General features: G+C 48.5%; 1 protein-coding gene and 1 non-coding gene across 2 annotated transcripts; one reads left to right on the top strand and one right to left on the bottom strand.

The window, feature by feature from the left end:
• Positions 1–8,925: 8,925 nt before the first annotated feature.
• Positions 8,926–9,465, bottom strand: LOC101603634 (NADH dehydrogenase [ubiquinone] 1 alpha subcomplex assembly factor 2-like). The gene has a single exon (XM_012950025.2). The coding sequence runs from the start codon at positions 9,463–9,465 to the stop codon at positions 8,926–8,928; it is 540 nt and encodes a 179-aa protein (XP_012805479.2).
• A 5,007-nt stretch (positions 9,466–14,472) lies between these two features.
• LOC123462475 lies at positions 14,473–14,579 on the top strand. The gene has a single exon (XR_006638297.1). It is a non-coding gene; the product is annotated as a U6 spliceosomal RNA (small nuclear RNA).
• The last annotated feature ends 4,451 nt before the right edge of the window (positions 14,580–19,030 follow it).

Genomic DNA, 19,030 nt, shown 5'->3' with positions numbered 1-19,030 from the left:
TTGGGGAGGCCACGGGGCGGGGAAGCCGGGGCCTTCGGCCCCTGAGTATACAACACAGGTATGACTCCTAGCTTTCTCCTCACTAGTGGGTAAGACAGCCTAGAACTGTCTTCTGAGGCTTTTAAATTAGATTAGGAATGATAAAGATTTTCTCTCTCTCTCTCTCTCTCCTCTTGCTATTAAGTTAAAAAATGGATTTTTGGTTAAAAGATTCAGAATCAGTCACTCTGTTTCTCTCCACAAAGAGAAAGTGTCTGACCTTGAACGGAGCCTGAGAGACCCAGGGACTCGTGAGTCATCCCAGACTGTGGAGCAAACTCACCTAGAAGTGAGTCCGCCCCACGCCCTCCGCAAGGCGCCCGCGGGGCCTCTATTCCACGTGTCGTGTCACTAACGGGGACAACCCGGCACTGTTCTGTTCATCCCCAGCCGTGGAGAGGAACAAAACCTAAACGCAGCCTCCTCGGTAGTACATTTAATTAAAAAGGAAATGAAGGGACTGGGGAAAAGGCTTTCTTCTAGGGGGGAAACAAAGAACCTTTGTCCTTCTAATGCTGCCATGATTTATTGCATGAAGGATCCAATTTGTTTCCACAATGGGCTTTGGAGGGGAGAAGCGGTGGAGAGGAGAGGGAGGCTGCTGCTTCTCCACCTTGCTGCGGGTGCGGGTCATTTGTGAAGCCACCTGGGTCTGCCTGAGAAGTGACACAGCCACCTGGGGCTCTCGACTCCTGGGCCCCCAGAGGTGTCCTCAAAAGCTAAAGAAAACCCACGCAAATAGTCAAGGCTGTTTGTAGCATTGGTAAGCACCCTGGGGAGTTGAGGTAATGAGTTCTAGGTCTCGCCCCCTCCTCCACCATTGGTCCTGGACTTTCCCCAGCAAGTGGTTATGTGGTCGTCACACCATTATCTCTGAGGAAAAAGGTGTCAGAGGCCTCGGACCCGTCAGAGGGAGGCCCAGAGCCCTCGGCCTAGCAGATAGGGTGCTGCGATGGCTTGGGAGGAACTCAGGGGCCACCTGTGCAGGTTTCAACCCTGGTTTCGCTATAGGACCTGGGCCTTATTCCTCTCAACCATAAGTTACAGATAATTGTATGTGAATTAGTCAGCAGAGAAAACCCGGTGCCTCAGTAACTATTCACTAACATCATCACTGAAGAACAGGAAGGTCCACAGGATGGTGGGGCATATCTGGAAGTTAGAAGAACTGTCCCCAAGGTAATTTCTCTAGTAGAACACATTATATTTTGTCAGGCACAGGCAGGGCCCTGGGTTAAAGCAAGCCTAAACTGTCAGACAGGACAAAGGGCCCCAGGCTACGGAGAGGTCACCGCAGCCTGAAGTGCTGGACACATCTCGGGTACCAGACTGGCAAGGGAGCTCCTTCCCCCATTTTCAGGGGGTCACAGTGAGCCTGGACCATAGACAAAAATCTTGGGCCCCAAGATTGGCAGGAAGTAGGGCCACTCCCTCTCCAAGCCTGGGACATCTGGACATCCTGGTAAGACTTGGGCTTCACTCATAGCCCTGTGACCTTTGGCCAGTTAGGTAGGAAACTCCTTATATGGTACCAGCCAGCAGTCTTTGCACAGCGACTCATATCCTAAACTTTTTCCCGCCACTACATAGATCACCTGGCTCTCCCTGTGTGCTGGAATGAATGTCCCTAGGCATCAGCAAGCAACCTTTGAACCCGCAAATCCCCTTAGGACCCTCTTCCCACTCTCTCTCAACTACTTATAAAAACTCAGTCCCAAGCCGGGCGTGGTGGCGCACGCCTTTAATCCCAGCACTAGGGAGGCAGAGGTAGGAGGACTGCCATGAGTTCGAGGCCACCCTGAGATCACATAGTTAATTCCAGGGTTCAGCCTGAGCTAGAATGAGACCCTACCTCGAAAAAAAAAAAAAAATAATAACTCAGCCCCCTGACAAACGAGCTGTTCTCTGAAAGTGTTTCCCAGGTGTTTCTACCCGTCACGCTCACGGCTGCTCAAGACCCTGCCCCACAGTTGCCTGGACACCTCCCGGGAGCCGGTGCGCAACAGCCTCCTGAGGAACCAGAGACCCCACAGTATTTGGGATTGGTATGGTCTTCATCTCACACTATTTACTGTTGTTGTAGCAGAATACCCAAGACTGGGTAATTTAAAAAGGAAAGAAGTTGATGTTAGGTCATAGTTTGGGAATCTGGGAAGTCCAAGTGCCAGTGCCTAGCAAGTGCCTGGCATTACTTTACACACAAGGGCAACAGCACGGGACAAACAGAGGGGCGGGCTTGGTTTAGCCACTAGGTCTGGTGGTGACCAGACCAGCCCTCCGAGAACAAGAACTCGCTCACATAAGAATCCTTTGCACCTCTGGTCCAAACTTCCCACCAGGTTCCACTTCACAACACTGCCATATGACAAAGTTCCAACCCATGGACCCCTGCGGTTATGGTAATCTTGGGTTTATACTATTAAGAGAAGCTGAGAACATCAGAATAACTTGTAGTCTTGTCTCCAGGAGACAAGCCATGATTAGGATGTAGATGTATTTCTTTCTACTTCTTTTGCTTATCAATTTATGAAAAGGAGACCATGTCAACATGACAAACATAGTGTTTTGTTACCAACATTTTCCTTTTTATTTATCTGTTTTGGTGGTTTGATTCAGGTGTCCTCCATAAACACAGGTGTTCTGAATGCTAGGTTCCCAGCTGATGATTTGGGAATTAACGCCTCCTGGAGGGAGTGTATTGTTGGAGCGGGCTTATGGGTGTTATAGCCAGTTTCCCCATGCCAGTGATGGGCACACTTTCCTGTTGCTGTTGTATACCCTCTGCTCATGCCATCCTTTTTCCCTGCCATCATGGAGCTTCCCCTCAAGTCTGTAAGCCAAAATAAACCCTTTTTTCCCCATAAGCTGCTCTTGGTTGGGTGATTTCTGCCAACAATGTGAACCTGACTGCAACATCTTTTTATTTATTTATTGGTGGGGTTTTTGGTGTCTTTTTTTTGGGGGGTGGGGGGAGTTCAAGGTAGTGTCTCGCTCTAGTCCAGGCTGACATGGAATTCACTATGTAGTCTCAGGGCAGCCTCCAACCTACCTCTGCCTCCAGAGTGCTGGAATTGAAAGTGTGTACCACCATGCCCTACTTATCTATTTATTTTTATGTGTGAGTTTCTGTGTGAGGGTGCATGCCCATGTGTGTGCCTCCATGTGAAGGCCAGAGAGCAAGTGTGAACGTTGTCCTTGGGCATGCTATCCGCCTCCTTTGAGACAAGGTCTCTCATCAGCCTGGGATTCACCAATTAGGCTAGACTGGCTGCCCAGTGAGCCCCAGGGATCTGCTTGTCTCTGCCTAAGCAGCACTGGGGTTATAGGGAAGCACCAATGCGCCCGGCATTGTACATGGGTCCTGGGGATCAAACTCAGTCCTCACTTTACCCACTGAGCGTCTCTCACACCAGCAGGGTTCATCTGGCAATGACGTGACACTGTTCACATAGCTTAACACGTGGAGGGCCCCTCGAGGCAGTCATAATGACCACCATCTGAGACCGACCAATGAAAAGCAACCATCTGGGGTCACAGAGCTGATCCGAGGCAAAATTTAGGATTCAGGGCCTGGAGGGATGGCTTAGCAGTTAAGGCATTTTCCTGTAAAGCCAAAGAACCCAGGTTTGATTCCTCAGGACCCACGTTAGCCAGATGCAAAAGGTGGTGCATGTGTCTGGAGTTTGCAGTGGCTGGAGGCCCTGGAACCCCCATTCTCTCCCTCTCAATCACTCTCTGTCAAATAAATAAATAAATAGCATTTCTTTTTAAATTTGGGATTCAGGCCAGAGTCATTTGTCTCTACACCTGGAGGATGTCCCAGTGCCCAGGAAGGCTGGCCACCTACAGAGGAACTCCTGATGCACAAATGTGGGTCTTTCTCTCCTGCCCTGTGGAGACTGGGAGCCTTCTCGGTCAGGACTCAACCTTCCCAGACAAAAGACACAACAATTAATGTTCCCCAAAGATTAAGCAACTAGCCAACACTCAATCACATTAGTCACCAGGGCCAAGAACAGGCCAAGGTAATGTGTGGTGTTCGAAGTTACCCTAGGGCTGGGGAGATGGCTCAGTGGATAAATAGTTGCCACACAAATGAACACCTGAGGGGCTGGAGAAATGGCTTAGTGGTTAAAGGCACTTCATTGGGCTGGAGAAATGGCTTAGCAGTTAAGCACTTGTCTGTGACACCTAAGGACCCCGGTTCAAGGCTCGATTTCCCAGGACCCACGTAAGTCAGATGCACAAGGTGGCGCATGCATTTGGAGTTCGTTTACAGTGGCTGTAGGCTTTGGTGCACCCATTCTCAATCTCTCTGTCTGTCTCTCTCAAATAAATAAATAAATAAAAATAAACAAACAAACAAAAAAGGCACTTCCTTACAAGCTAGTTCAGACCCAGGACCCAGGTAAAGCCAGACCCTGTCGCACTAGAGTCTGTAACCCCGGTGCACCTATGGAGAGAAGGGAGGCAGAGCAAAAGCAGTGATGAACAAAGAAATGAGAGAACTTGCCTCGAAATGTCAGACACCCCCAAATTGTCCTTTGATTGCCACACATGTTCTGTGGCACACACAGCCCACACTCACAAACACAAACATGTGCATGCACACACACACGCACAAAGTTAGGATAGTGGCTGCTCTTGAAGGAGTTGGTGGCTGGACGAGGCAACAGGCATGTTTCTGGGCATTGATGAAATGCTTGCTCATGAGCTGGGTGCTGTATCTGTGGTGTGTTTGTCTTGTGAAAAGTGCCAAGCTGTGTGCTCGCTGCTGACCGCCTTTGAGACGGGGTCTCCCTGTGCTGAGCAGCTCTCCTCACACTCGTCTTGATTCTTCCGCCTCCTCCGCTTCGGAGCACTGGGACTACAGGTGTGCCCCACCATGCCCAGCTATCCTGCGCAGCAAGTGCGCTTCTCTGGGTGTCAATCTAAAGAGGAATTTGAAAGGGGTCTGCAGCAAGACTGAGCGCGTCAACGTTCCATCAAGTATGGGACGGAGCTCCTCCCAGAAAGTAGGAACAGCATTAATTGGGGGAAAGAAGGGGTTTAGCAGGAGGGGGAAAGACAGGGTAATGGGGGGATGGTATATGATCAAAGTACATCATATACTTGATGATATTGTCAAAAATAAAACTTTGAAAGCGTCTTCAAGCAGCAGCTGAGTATGCCTTTGTCCCATCTCCCATCCAGCCCAACATCCGAAAGACCCGTGTGATGGTCCTGCCCAGGTTCCTGGCACCAGCCCTTGAAAGCTTTCCAGCAGGCCAACTACGGTCCTCTGTCCCTACGGAGCCAAAGAAAAGCCTGCGTTACTGGAAGTCAAGGCTTGGGAGCGGGAAGACGCTGTAACCTGGTGCCTCTGCCATGAGGGACCCTTTGGTCCGTGGGCGTTCCACACAGCACCTGGCACAAAGCTGCTCCTCTGGCTGCTGCCACTGCTCGGGAGCAAACCGATCACCTTACCTTTCCTTCTCCATCCTCTATCCTTTCACCCCACTCCTACCTCTACTTCAGACCTGGAGAAATGTGATGGGTACTGCCACCTATCAGTCATTTATTATTTCTTTCAGAAAGCCACCTGCACAGTATTAAGAAGAAAAACACGGCTGCAGAGATTGCTAGGTGGCTAAGGTGCTTGCCTGCGAAGCCTAAGGACACATGTTCTACTCTCCAGATCCCACGTTAGCCAGATGCACAAAGGTGAGGCAAGTGCAAGGTCGTGAATGCCCACTAGGTGGCGCAAGCATCCAGCGTTCGACTGCACTGGCTGAGGCCCTGGTGTGCCAATTCTCTCTCTCTAAGATAAAATTAAAGTTTAAAAAAAGATGTTGGTACCACTAACCCCCAGAGATAGAAATCACTAATATTGTGGTACATGTTGGCCCAGACTTTTCTTTCTTTCTTTTAAATATTTTATTTATTTATTTGAGACAGAGAGAGAAAGATATGAATAGGTACTCCAGGGCCTCCTGCCACTGCAAAAAAACCTCCAGATACATGCATCACTTCATGTATATGGCTTTGCATGGGTAATGGGGAAATCAACCAGGCTTCAGGCTTTACAAGCAAGCACCTTTAATCACTGAGCCATTGCTCTGCCCTCTGCCCAGAAGTTTAAACTGCAAATAGTCCCCTATCTATAGCTCACCTTCAAGGGTCCGAAAATATTACACATAAAATTCCAGAAGTAAATAACTCAGCGTTTTGTTGTTGTTGTTGTTGTTTGTTTTGTTTGGATTCATTTATTTATTTATTTATTTTGTGGCAGAGTCTCACTCTAGTCCAGGTTGACCTGGAGCCTGAAGCTTACTCTGTTGCCCAGGCTGGCCTTGAACTCATGGTGATCCTCCTACCTCAGCCTCCTGAGTGCGGAGATTAAAAGAGCGTGCCACCACACCCAGCCTATCATCATTTTCAATAACTTTCCATTACAATATGCCATTTTAATGGCCGTATTTTATTATTAGTTACAGTTGTTAGTCTCTTACAGTTCCTGGTCTGTAAATTAAACTTGATGATAATTTGGACATCAAAGGGAAACACAACATCACAGAGCTTGGGCTAGCTGCAGTTTAAGCATTCACTGAGGGATACTGGGATATATTTCCATGCATAAGATGGGAGGGGAGACAATGACATTGCACAACACATCTCACAGGTGGCTCTGGTGACCCTGCTTCTGTGTGCTCTGTGGACCCCATCTCAGTGGCAGAGAGAGGCTATCACTGTTGATTCTTGCTAGTTTGACTGCTCTCAGGTGGGGGACATCAAATGAGGTGGAACCCCAGGGGCCCTGCTATTTACAGGTTGATTTCATAGCTTCAATCTGGACACACTTCAAGGTCACACAGCAAGGCCACCTATTGGAAATCAAGTTCTGGCAGCGGAGAGATGGCTTAGAGGTTAAGGTGCTTGCCTATGAAGCCTAAGGACGCAGGTTCCATTTCCCAGCACCCACGTAAGCCAGATGCACAAGGTGGCGCATGCGTGTGGAGTTCGCTAGTAGTGGCTGGAGGCCCTGGCGCACCCATTCTATCTATCTGCCTCTCTCTCTCTCTCTCTCTCTCTCTCTCTCAAAATACGTAAATAAATAAAATAAAATATTTGCTGGGCATGGTGGTGAACACCTTAAAAAAAAAGTTTTGTACCTTGGTACTGGCGCCTGAAATTTTAGTATTAGATGTTCCCCTCCCTCTACCTATCCCTGTGAAAAAGTGTCCCCAAATGGCCACGATAAGATCCTGCAGGCCTATGAGCTTTGCTTTGTGTCCCCAGTTCTGGAAATGTGAATTTGGCACTGGGTCTCACACTTTGCAGGAACATTGAAGCTTGGGACACATGTACTCCAGGCAGAATGACTTGAAAATGTGGGTGGACTTGTGTTTTCCTGTGGTGGGGAGAACATTGGCATAAGGAGACAGAAACCCTAAACTCAACCCGAGCTTAGTCCCTTGCTAGCTGCGCAACCAGGAAAAAGCCATCAGCCTGTCTGAGGCAGTCTCCGCTCCCAGCCCCTCTGCCAGTGCCCTGGCACCCGCCACCGCTCTCCGTGGTAGCTTATAGCAACTGTCTCAACCAAAGCTGTTTGGAACGTGGCCCTTTTCATTTAAGGGCATCTCAGTGAGAGTTTGGAAAGCCCTTTCAGGTATAGAAACACATGCCTTCTGGGAATGGGACTGGCTCTGTGAATGCCAAGGGATTTTTGACTGAGCCTAGTCTAGGCCACCAGCTGCTGGTGTGCCTCTGTCCGGAGAGCCAGGGCGTGTTCTCAGCTGCAGGAGACTGCCCATGGTCACAAAGCCAGCAAGTTTGGCCTGTCCTGGTGTGTGCTTGTGATTAGGTCCTTACCCCAGCTGAGCCTCGAGCTTTTCCTCCACCGTAAACCTGCTGAAGGAGGACATCTAGAATATCCCCTCCACCATCCCTTTCCGGGGCGCTCTTGGAACAAGCCCAAGAGCTCTCTGTGTCAGATGACCAGCCAACCCGTGCAAACGGGCGGCCTGCGGGCTTCGCTACCCACGGAGGCCTCGGGCGGGAGAGTCCGGCGGGCGCTGGAACACCACCTCAGCATCCGCCTCTGACTCACGCTGCAGAGGTCTCGACGGCCAGTGATCAGAAAACAAGGCCACCCACGCGGCCTTTCGTGGTGAGCTGTGTGTCCTGGGGGTTCTGCAGGTGGGAGCCAGGGCCGCCACTGCTGGCTGGGACTGTTTACCATTTGTAGCAAGGGAAAGCTGGAAGGGCCTCCTAGATTATCAGCACAACTTCTCATTTGAGATCAAGAAAACCAAGGCCTACAGGGCAGGATGCAGGGACTTTGCCAGGTCCCAAAGCCAACTGGAACCAGGACAGTGGCTCACATCAGCAAATGTCAGAAAGGAGGGCCAGAGGGCTGGAGAGAGGGCTCAGTGGTTAAGGCACTTCCCTGCAAAACCTAAGGACCTGAGTTTGATTTCCCATGCCCACAATGGCACATGCATCTGGAGTTCATTTGCAGTGGCTGGAGGCCCTGGTGCCCATTCTCTGTTTTTCTCTCTCTCTGCCTCTCTCTCTCTCTCTCTCTCTTTCTCTTTCTTTCTCTCTCTCACTCTCTCAAATAAATATATAAATAGAATAGTTCTAGAAAGAAAGAAAGAAGAAAGGGAGGAAGACAGGCTGGAGAAATGGTTTAGCAGTTAAGGTGCCTGCCTACAAAACCTAAGGACCTAGGTCTGATGCCCCGGTACCCAAGTAAGCCAGATGTAAATGGTGATGCATGCCCATCCATTCTCTTTCCCCCTCCTTCTTTCATAGATAAATAACCATTTTTTTTTCAACTTTTCCCTCTTTTATTTGTTGAAATAGTCATACCCATACAGATGAAGTAACTTTATCATGGTATGATCATTTATTTTGTGTTTTGCCATCTTGTGGCATCCAGGATCCTGGCTGAAACATTTCACCAGTGCTGGTGGGGGCCACGGCAGGCTCTTTCTTTCCAAAGGACGGGGCAAAGGCATGCCCTGTAATCTGTGTTGCAGCAGGCAGGGGCAAGAGTTCTTCACCCATCTCTTGACTGAGTTTACCTTTTTCATAAAAGTCTTTGCTTTTCACTTTCATTTCTTCTCTGTAATTTTCATTCCTTAGTATTTCCTCCATCGTTGGTGGGGTCTTCCTTGTTTTTCTAATCCACGCTTCCCATTCTGTTGGGATAGACCCCACTTCATAGTCTACTTCTTTTTTATTTGCTGCTTCGACAATTCTTTTCTCTCGAATAGTTTGTCCTCTCCAGTTCTTGTACGACGGGACGTAGTAGTATTTGTTGCCCAGGTGGTCGCTGCCCACGAGCTCTCTCGCCTCCCTGGACAGCAGCGCCCTCCACGGAGCGCGCAACCACCCCGGCGACGAGCCCACGGCTCGCGGAAGACTTCCTCCGGCGGACATGTGCGCACTCAACATAACCATTTTTTTTGAGGGGTAGGGTCTCACTCTGGCTCAGGCTAACCTGGAATTCATTATGTAGTCTCAGGGTGGCCTTGAACTCTTGGCAATCCTCCTACCTCTGCCTCCCAAGTGCTGGGATTAAAGGAGTGCACCACCACGCCCAGCTCAACAATTTTTTTTTAAAAAAAAGGTCACAAAGCATGATGCTCACACAAGTGCAGTAGTGGCACACAGCCATGGTGGGTAACCAACTGCTCTTGATTTCATTAATGGATCTGCTCAGTGGAATGGAACCCATAGCTGGTTCTGGGAAACAAGTCAGAACCATATCCAAAAAACGAGCCCACTCTCCTTTATCAAGCTCCCACCAATCATGGGCTACAAGAAGGCCTACACCTATTAAGTTCTCTCTAAAATGATAATGGTCATCCCATTTTTCTGGTGCTGACTTTGCTCTCTGTTGGAGAATCTGCTTCTCTTTTTCAGATGGAAGCAGATCCTGAGCCCATCGTGCCTCACCAGGGCCCCAGCTGAAACCAATAGAGTAATTGGGGAAATGAGCAAGAGTGCGGCTTTCTCCATGAACCTGGTATGAGCACAAGGGTAAAGGAGATAGACACAGAAAACACTCAACTCCTACCAAACCAAATATCCACAGAGGCTCCCAAGACCTCATCACTGAAGCAGACCTAAAACAAACCCAACATGGCTCATGGAAATTTGCAGAAGAGGGAGCAGGACATTATTCACAGAGACATTGCCTCTTCCCCATCCATGACTGCTGGCTGCCCCCACAATGTACGACCCACATTCCCCAACAAGTAGGGTCCCTGCAGAGCGGGGAGAACAGGGAGGAGGCTAATGATGGTATCAACATGGCTGTTTACACACTGTGTACATTACTAATAACAATAAAAATAGCCGGGCGTGGTGGCGCATGCCTTTAATCCCAGCACTCGGGAGGCAGAGGTAGGAGGATCGTCGTGAGTTCAAGGCCACCCTGAGGCTACATAGTGAGTTCCAGGTCAGCCTGGGGTAGAGTGAGACCCTACCTCGAAAACCCGAAAATAAATAAATAAAAATAAAGGGCTGGAGAGATGGTTTAGTGATTAAGCGCTTGCCTGTGAAGCCTAAGGACCCTGGTTCAAGGCTTGACTCCCCAGGACCCACATTAACCAAATGCACAAAGGGGCACCTGCATCTGGAGTTCGTTTGCAGTGGTTAGAGGCCCTGGTGCTCCCATTCTCCCTCTCTGCCTCTTTCTCTCTCTGTCTGTTGCTCTCAAATAAATAAATAAAAATAACAAAAAATATTTTTTAATAAAATAAAAATATTTTCTAAAAACCAAAAAAAAAAAAAAAATGTCAGAAAGGTGTGATGACTGAAGGATGCCTTGCACAGAGACCTAGATACCCATTACAGGTACTCACCTCAGTGTGGTGGTCAGTTTTTCATCACACCTCTCTGCCCTTCCCTGACTTGGTTACTTTCAGTCCTTTAGCAACCTCCTTCCTCATGTGCCCTGGGAGAGATGGCCAAGCAGCCATCTCAGATTCCACTGGTGGTCTGGGCAGATGAACCAGCCCTAGACAGGTGTACCTCAGCCTCAGGAGTCGCAGTGCCCTCGCCCCGTCCTGGTGACACACACCAGGCTGGCAGCACACCAAAGCTTCATCCTGCCACTGCCAGGGTGGTGACAGCAAGACTGGGAGGTGGCAGCCAAGACTGTCCCTGTAGATCACAGCTCTGGTCATGCCCCAAATCTTTCATAAGCCCCAGGAGAGGGAGAGACGCATCGGTGAAGTCACCCAGGCTGTGCTGGGCAGGCTCTACAGAGGCAGGAGTGAGGCAGGCTCAGGGCACTGGGGACAAGCCTGTCCCCTGTTGGCATCTGGAAATGGAGCAGACATCAGCTCTTCCCAGGATAGTCTGCATCCTCACATGCCTCAGCCTCAGTTTCTCCCCAGAGTCCTCCACCTGTGCTCCACAAGCCCTTCAGGCCCATGGAGAAAACTCAGAGGCTACAAGACACTGATGCAAAAGAATTTTCTTTTTCTTTTCTAAAACTTTCTTGACAACTTCCATAAATATGAACAATACACCATGATGAAAAAATATATATTTTATATATTTGTTATAAATGTTAACATTCAATTAAAATTTACCATTTCCGGGCTGGGGAGATGGCTTAGTGGTTAAGGCGCTTGCCTGCAAAGCCAAAGGACCCAGATTTGATTCCCCAGGACCCACGTAAGCCAGATGCACAAGGTGGCGCATGTGTCTGGAGTTTGTTTGCAGTGGATGGAGGCCCTGGTGTACCCGTCCTATCTCTTTCTCAAATAAATTTTAATTTAAATTTTAAAAAATCAGCATTTCCTTCAATTATGAAGGTTGGTAACAAATGGCTACTGGATCAGCAGACCCTGTAACTTTGCCGCTGCAAAAGCCTCTCGTGGCGCATACATCTGGAGTTCGTTTGCAATGGCTAGAGGCCCTGGTGCACCCATTCTCTATCTGCCTCTTTCACTCACTCTCTCAAATAAATAAATAAATAAATAAATAAATAGAAATATAAAATATTTGTTTTAAAAAATACCTATAGCAGATCCGCATTTGAACATTTGAAGTATCATTGGTTTCCATTGGAATCTTGAGAATTTTCGGGGCTGAGGAGATGGCTCAGTGAATGAAGCACTTGCCACACAAAGACGAGGACTTCAGTCTGGATCCCCAGAACCCGCCTGCAGCAGGCTGCTGTGGATAGAGAAATACCCTGGAAGCTCCTGGGCCAGCCAGCCAGGCAGCTGTGACAGTGAACAAAGAGAGACTCTGCCTCGAACCTCAAACAAGGTGGAAGGCGAGAACAGAAACCCGAGGCAGTCCTCCGACCTCCATGTGCGTCAGGGCATGCTCACATATGCACACGCACACACCCCTACGTGAACACAGAAACACAACGAATATTGTTTAGCTTTGTGTGTTGAAATAGGGTCTCACATCACAGGCTAGGCTAGCCCTGCGACTCCTGATATAGTCAAGTTTAGCCTCAAACTTTTGATCCTTCTGCCCCAGCCTCCCAAATTTGGGGATTATAGGCATGTGTCACCAAGAATAAACCATTAGCTCCATCAGAGTGAGGACCCCTGTTTTAAATCACTTAGGACCCCTGAAAGGAGAAGGCGTGTAGTTTTACAACAGCTGCTGGGACCTCCTGTTTCATTCAGCTGCCTTGAACTCTTGGTGCTCAGAGCTCGACTCTGTGTTAATTCCATTTATTATTCTTTTTAAATTTATTTTCTATTTTTATTTTAAAGAGAGAAGGAAAGGGAAAGAGACAGATAAAGAGAGAGAGGGGGAATGGGTGCGCCAGGGCCTAAAGGCAGCCGTAAACAAACTCCAGACCCATGTGCCACCTTGAGCATCTGCCTTACGTGGGTCCTGGGGACTTGAACCTGTGATCTTTGACTTTGGCAGGCAGTCACCTTAACCTGTAAGCTATCTCTGCAGCCCTTGGTTTATGTTTAAACCTTTTTTAAAAACTTACTTTGAGAGACAAGAGTGCCTTGTGTGACAGTTGCTGGCTTCTGCTGCCCTCTGGTGGTCACAATGAGGCACATTCCCAAGCACAAACTAGAAAGGCTGTTGAAGGCCACGGGCATGCAGCGTGGCTGGTTAGCAAGGACACCTACAATGGTGACGCGGGTCAGTGCCCACCCTTCTTCGTGATTCTGGCCTGGACCTGACAACGAGCTGGGAACTTACACTGTGCTCAGGGAAACTGAGGGTGACTACCCTGGATACATCTCGGGCGCCAGCACCAGCACCTGTCAGGGCTGGTGTGACGGGTTTTAGGTGTCATCCTTTCCAAGTCAGACAGCCTCATGGGGGTTAGGAGAAGTCATTGATATACAGGACGCTTCTATGAAATGCAAATGGTCCCTAAAGTGGGGAACTGAAGGTGTCAGTGGGATGACTGTCCAGAGACTGAGCTCAGAGCAGCTTCTAATCTGACCAGTGTGCACATGGGCAGGAGGATTTGCTCTGAACTTTCATGTGGACTGGAGTCCACTGATTCCCTAGAATACTAACTCAGCCTGAGAGGGAGTGGACTGATCTAAGGGTGAAGAGCAGAGATGTGGAAGCTTCCAAGACCTCAGAAGGGCCTGACAAGAGCTTGGGATGGGCCCCAGGTGGAAACCAGGCTCCGCGTACCAGAACGTGTTCATCTATGTAACCAACGATACTACCCCAAGCCTGGCTTTCTGTGAAAACACCATCAGTCCTTGTCGCCTCTGCCATCTAAAGACGGTGTCAGGACTGTTTGCTCATCAGGAACCTAACAGGTCTTATCTCTAGAGGGGACAGAGCAGGCCCAACACAGCCATCTTCACCGTTCTTGCCAGCACTGTGATGGCTCCGGCTGGAGCTGAGGGGCTGTTGGTGGAAATTAACAGAGGTTAGAACTGTGTGATGTGACTGAGTCTGTGCAGAGCGAGTGAAGTATTGGGTTAAGCACTCTCAAGTCTCCTTCCAGAAATCACATCATGGAGTGTGAGATATCAGGTCGGACAGTACCAGTCAACATGGGCCTTTGTTTGAGAGCTTCCTGAGTTATTAAAGCTTCCTAGCTTCTTCCTCTTCCTCTTCTTCCTCTTCCTCCTCCTCCTCTTTTTCTTTCTTATCCTCTAATTCCATCTAAGATAATCCTACGACTAGAGTTACTTCTCAAGAAAGAACCATCAAGCATTCAGCTCAGTATCTGCCAAAGGAATCACATTCTTTTGCCTTCTGCAAAGCCGTTGGGAATCGGGGCGCTTTCCAAAGCTGACTGTGGGGACTCTGTGGAGGGTCAACCAGAGGATGCCCCAGTGTTCTGACCCTTTTCAGCTGACCAGTCTTCAGCTGCAGAATGTTGGGGTACAAAGCCACCTACTTTGATGTAGGATGGAACCCAGTGAGTCTCAAGTTCTTGAAAACACAGGTTTCCGAAATGATGACTTAAAAATAATGCTCGCTTCGGTAGCACATATACTAAGATTGGAACGATACAGAGAGGATTATCATGGACCCTGTGCAAGGATGACATGCAAATTCATGAAGCAGTCCATATTTTTTAAAAAAAGAAATGAAAAGAAAAGAAAAATAAACCCAGGAGACAAACCTATGGCCTGACTGATTAGAGCCCCATGCTTTTAATTTCATCACTGAGGAGGCTGAGGCAGGAGGAGCACCATGAATTCAAGGCTGGGCTACAGAGTGAGTTTCAGGTCATCCTAGGCTAGAGTGAAATTCAACCTCAAAATAGCACAATAAATAGATAAGCAAACAAACATGAACCTAGAGGCAGGGGTGTAGCCCAGTGACAGAATGCTTGACAAGCATGCCCAAGGATCCCACACACTGGAAAATAAACAAAAACAAAAGCCCACTTTCTGCAGTGAATATCCTCTGGCTTCCTCCTTTTAATCCTAGGGCTGTCTCCCCTCCAAAGCACCTGGTCTTCTAGCTCAAACACCCTTTGATTAAATGTATTTTCATGTGTTTCATAAGATGGAACAAGAGAGACCCTGCCTCAAATATGGTGGGGAGTGAGGGCTTGGAAAATTCTGGCCAGGTCAGTCCATTCTAATGGAAGCACCAGCCTTTAGCTTGACTTTCTGAAACATTCTGAAAGTTGGTAGGGCCTTGGAAGCAAAAGGATGAAGCCAGCATGGCCAAACCATTTTATATTGAGGCCATCCCTCGGTATCTACTAAGGACTGGTCCTGGGAACCCCCCATATCAACATCTAGCTGCTTGCAGAAGTGGGTAGGCTTCATACAGAACCTACACAGTCCTCCTGTGCACTTTAAATCACCTCTCGATTACTTATGCTCCCTAATGCTCTGTAAGCACATAAACAATTGTCACACCGCATTGTTAGAGAATGACGACAAGAGAAAAAGTTCATGTTCAGTACAAAGGCAAATATTTCCCTTTTGAACATTTTCAACTGGCAGTTGGATGGATACAGAGGGCTTATTATATTTGCAAGGTGGTTAAAAGCAATCCTTTTGTGTCAGTACTTTATTCCCTAAAGGGCTCGTGTAATATTACCATGAAGAGACACAAGAGGGCGCCCTCACCGGCTCACAGCAACAGGACTGTAACAAACATAGTAAGAATGATCACCATTGCTGTCCATTGTCATAGAAAATTGTCATTGGAAACTTCTGGCCACAACAGCCACTCTTGCACTATGGAGAATAGAAGTTAGGGGCTGTGGAGATGGCCCAGCTGCGTACACCTGATGACCAGAGTTCAGGTTCCCAGAACCCACATAAAGCCAGACACAAGCAACTCATACGTCTGTAATCCCAATGCGCCTCCAGTGGTGGTGGTCAGAGTCAGAAGACTCCCAAAGCTCACGGGCCAGCTAGTCTGGAGTTCTCAGCAGCAAAACTACAAAAGAGGCCCCGGGCTTAACAAGGTAGAAGGTGAGAACCCGCACCCTGAGATTGTCCTGTGACTTCCAAATATGTGCCATGGCACATGGGCACGTGCACGCATGCACACACAAACACACACAATAGAATTTGGTGCTGCTTTTAATAGCATTCATGAAGTTAGCTATCAGAATGTCCTCATGAGAGGGAAATGTTATCTCTAGCATGGTGACAAGACATAGATGTCAAGATGCATAAGAGTCTATTATTTGTTTATTTAGCATGCATGCATTGAGCACCTACTGTATGCCCATCCGCACACAAATACCCAGCAGCACAGTGGGTTCAGTGCTTTCTCGCCATCCGCCACGGGATATGCCCTGTGGAGTAGAGCTCACTGCTGTGAGGAAGCTAGCACGTTCCTGCCCGCTAATCCTAAAAGTGATGACACGTTGAATTGTGGGTGAGAACAAATGACACAATCCGTCCAAGACAGGCCTGAACGGTTCTTACACTTCAGGATGTGAGTCTCTCTTCTCGATGGATTCCTTGCCACATACCACCACACACCTGATGGGAGCAAAACCTGTGTCGTGTTCTGAGCTGACACAGCTTGTGGGCACTTGGCTTGCGAATGACCAGTTCTAGGTGCGGTCTGAAACAAGGAAAAATAATGCTTGTATCCATCCGAGCCCCTAGTTCTTTTTTTTTTTTTTTTCTTTTTCAAGGTAGGGTCTCACTCTAGCCCAGGCTGACCTGGAATTCACTATGGAGTCTCAGGGTGGCCTAGAACTCACGATGATCCTCCTACCTCTGCCTCCCGAGTGCTGGGATTAAAGGCGTGCGCCACCACACCCAGCCCCTATTTCTTCCCTTTATAAACCACACCTAAAGGTTGCGTATCTGTTAGTCAAGGCTCTTCCTGGAATGTTGGCTGGCTCTAGTTTCCTATGAAATCTAAGAAATATGATGGTTTCTGTGAGGTCCAGGTTATTTGCTCACTGGCCATGGGTGTGCACACCTGTAGTCTCAGCTCCTTGAGAGGCTGAGGGAGGAGAGCAGCTTGAGTTCTGGCCTACAGTGCGCTAGACTGACCCAGAGCCTGTGCTAAGATCAGTATGGTGACCTTCCAGGAGCAGAGGGCCGGGTTGCTTCAGGAGGAGTGAACCACCCAAGTTATTTGCTCAGCTCACATCAACATTTATTGAGCGCTTACTATGGGCAAGGTACTATTGAGCAACAGTCCTTTTCTGGAGGAGCACAGAGCTGGGTGGAGGTAGAGTGCTCAAAGATAGGCAGGAAGCACCTAGAAGCCAGGCACAGGGACCAAAGACAATACACAGTGCCTGACTCAATGATACAAATCATGGGTTAAGGGCTTACTTCCGTATCAGGGACTTGGCTAAGAACTTTAATCTGCATTCTCCAGGTTAGGGTTGACAACTGCCAGACAAGGTATTACCATTATTTTGCAATGGAGGAGATTAGGTGTAGAGAGGGTCTCATCACATCTGAAACTCAAGTGCAGCGTCCACGCTCAAACCACTTCTAATAATGACCTCGTGTAGGGTCTGGAATCTAGTCAGGAGGAGGTGGTTTTTACATGTGTGTGGGGTGAGTGTATGCATGTTCGCATGGCTGTGGGGGCGCATGCACCTGCGCACCTGCGTGGGTGGAGGCCACAGGACAACCTCGGCGGTCGTCCTCAGGAATGCCATCTACCTCCTCTGAGACAGGATCTCTCCCAGACCTGGATCTCACCAGTTAGGTTAGACTGGCTGGCCAGTGAGCCCCAGGGACCCTGCTAGGATTAGAGGTGCACATCACCACATCGGGAACCTTATGTGAGCACCGGGACTCCAACTCAGGTTCTCTTTTTAAATTTTTGTTTGTTTGCTTTGGTTTTTCAAGGTAGGGTCTCACTCTAGCCCAGGCTGACCTGGAACTCACTATGTAGTCTCAGAGTGGCCTTGAACTCATGGCGATCCTCTTACCTCTGCCTCCCAAGTGCTGGGATTAAAGGCGTAAGCCACCATGCCCGGTCTTTTAAAAATTTTTTTATTGACAACTTCTATACTTACAGACAGTAAACCATGATATTTCTCTCCCCTCCCCCATTTCCCCTTCTGCTCTTCATTCTCTCCCCTCCCTCTCTCCATTAGTCTCTCTTTTATTTTGATGTCATCGTCTTTTTCTCCTATTGTGAGGGTCTTGTGAAGGTATTGCTAGGCAATGCAAGAACATGGATGTCAAGGCCAATTTCTGTCTGGGCAGACGCATTGTGAGGAGTGGTGCCCTTCCTTCCTTTGCCACCTCTTCCGCAATGGACCCTGAGCCTTAGAGGGTGTGACAGAGATGTTTCAGTGCTGAGCACTCCTCTGTCACTTCTTCTCAGCTCTGTGTTGCCTTTTGGGTCATCCCAGTGGTCCCCGCCATCTGAAAAGAGAAGCTTCTCTAACCAAAAATGAGAGTAACATTAATATATGAATATGAACATTAAGCGTAGTGCTTTCAGGGCACTTTGGTGAGCATAGTATATGCATTTAACCAGACAAGAGTGGGCTTTATACCCCTAAGGCTCATGACCTCCCCTGCCATAGGCTTTTTATTAGGTTTTCAGTACCAGGCATGTATTTCCTCCCATAGAGTGGGCCTCCGGTCCAATTAAAGAGCAGTTGGTTTCCCTCAGAGCAGATATGCCACTATTGCACTCATTCAGTCATTTGGCCTGTCTGGCCAAACTTAAGGCTTCCAGGGTCCACTGTTTTCACCACTGATGACTTCTGTTTCTTATAGGGCTGCATACAGTGCAGCTTTTTCCTGCTTTCAGTTGGCAGGTCTACAGGTTTTTAGCTCAGCATCAGCTTGATTTCTCAGTGATCTTGCTGCCCACACCTGTGACGTATTCAGCAATAAGGTCTTACCATCTGTTACTAGTGGGAAGCCAAGGGCCTTGGCAATAGCCTGTAATGTTTTGGAGGCGGCAGGGACCTCCGTGGCCAACAACTCACTGACAGGTATACCATCCCTGGCACTGAAAAGTTTCTAGTCGCAATCTGTGGCTTCTGGATGCGCCATTATCCAAAGAAGTGGGCTTTCGTGTGTCTTATTCACAGTATCTTGAATTTTGAATGATCCTC

The sequence above is a fragment of the Jaculus jaculus genome, chromosome 7 (assembly GCF_020740685.1).
Source record: "Jaculus jaculus isolate mJacJac1 chromosome 7, mJacJac1.mat.Y.cur, whole genome shotgun sequence".
NCBI classification, from domain to species: Eukaryota; Metazoa; Chordata; class Mammalia; order Rodentia; family Dipodidae; genus Jaculus; species Jaculus jaculus.
Note: the sequence above shows the minus strand (reverse complement) of the source record. Positions and strands in the feature narration are given on the sequence as shown.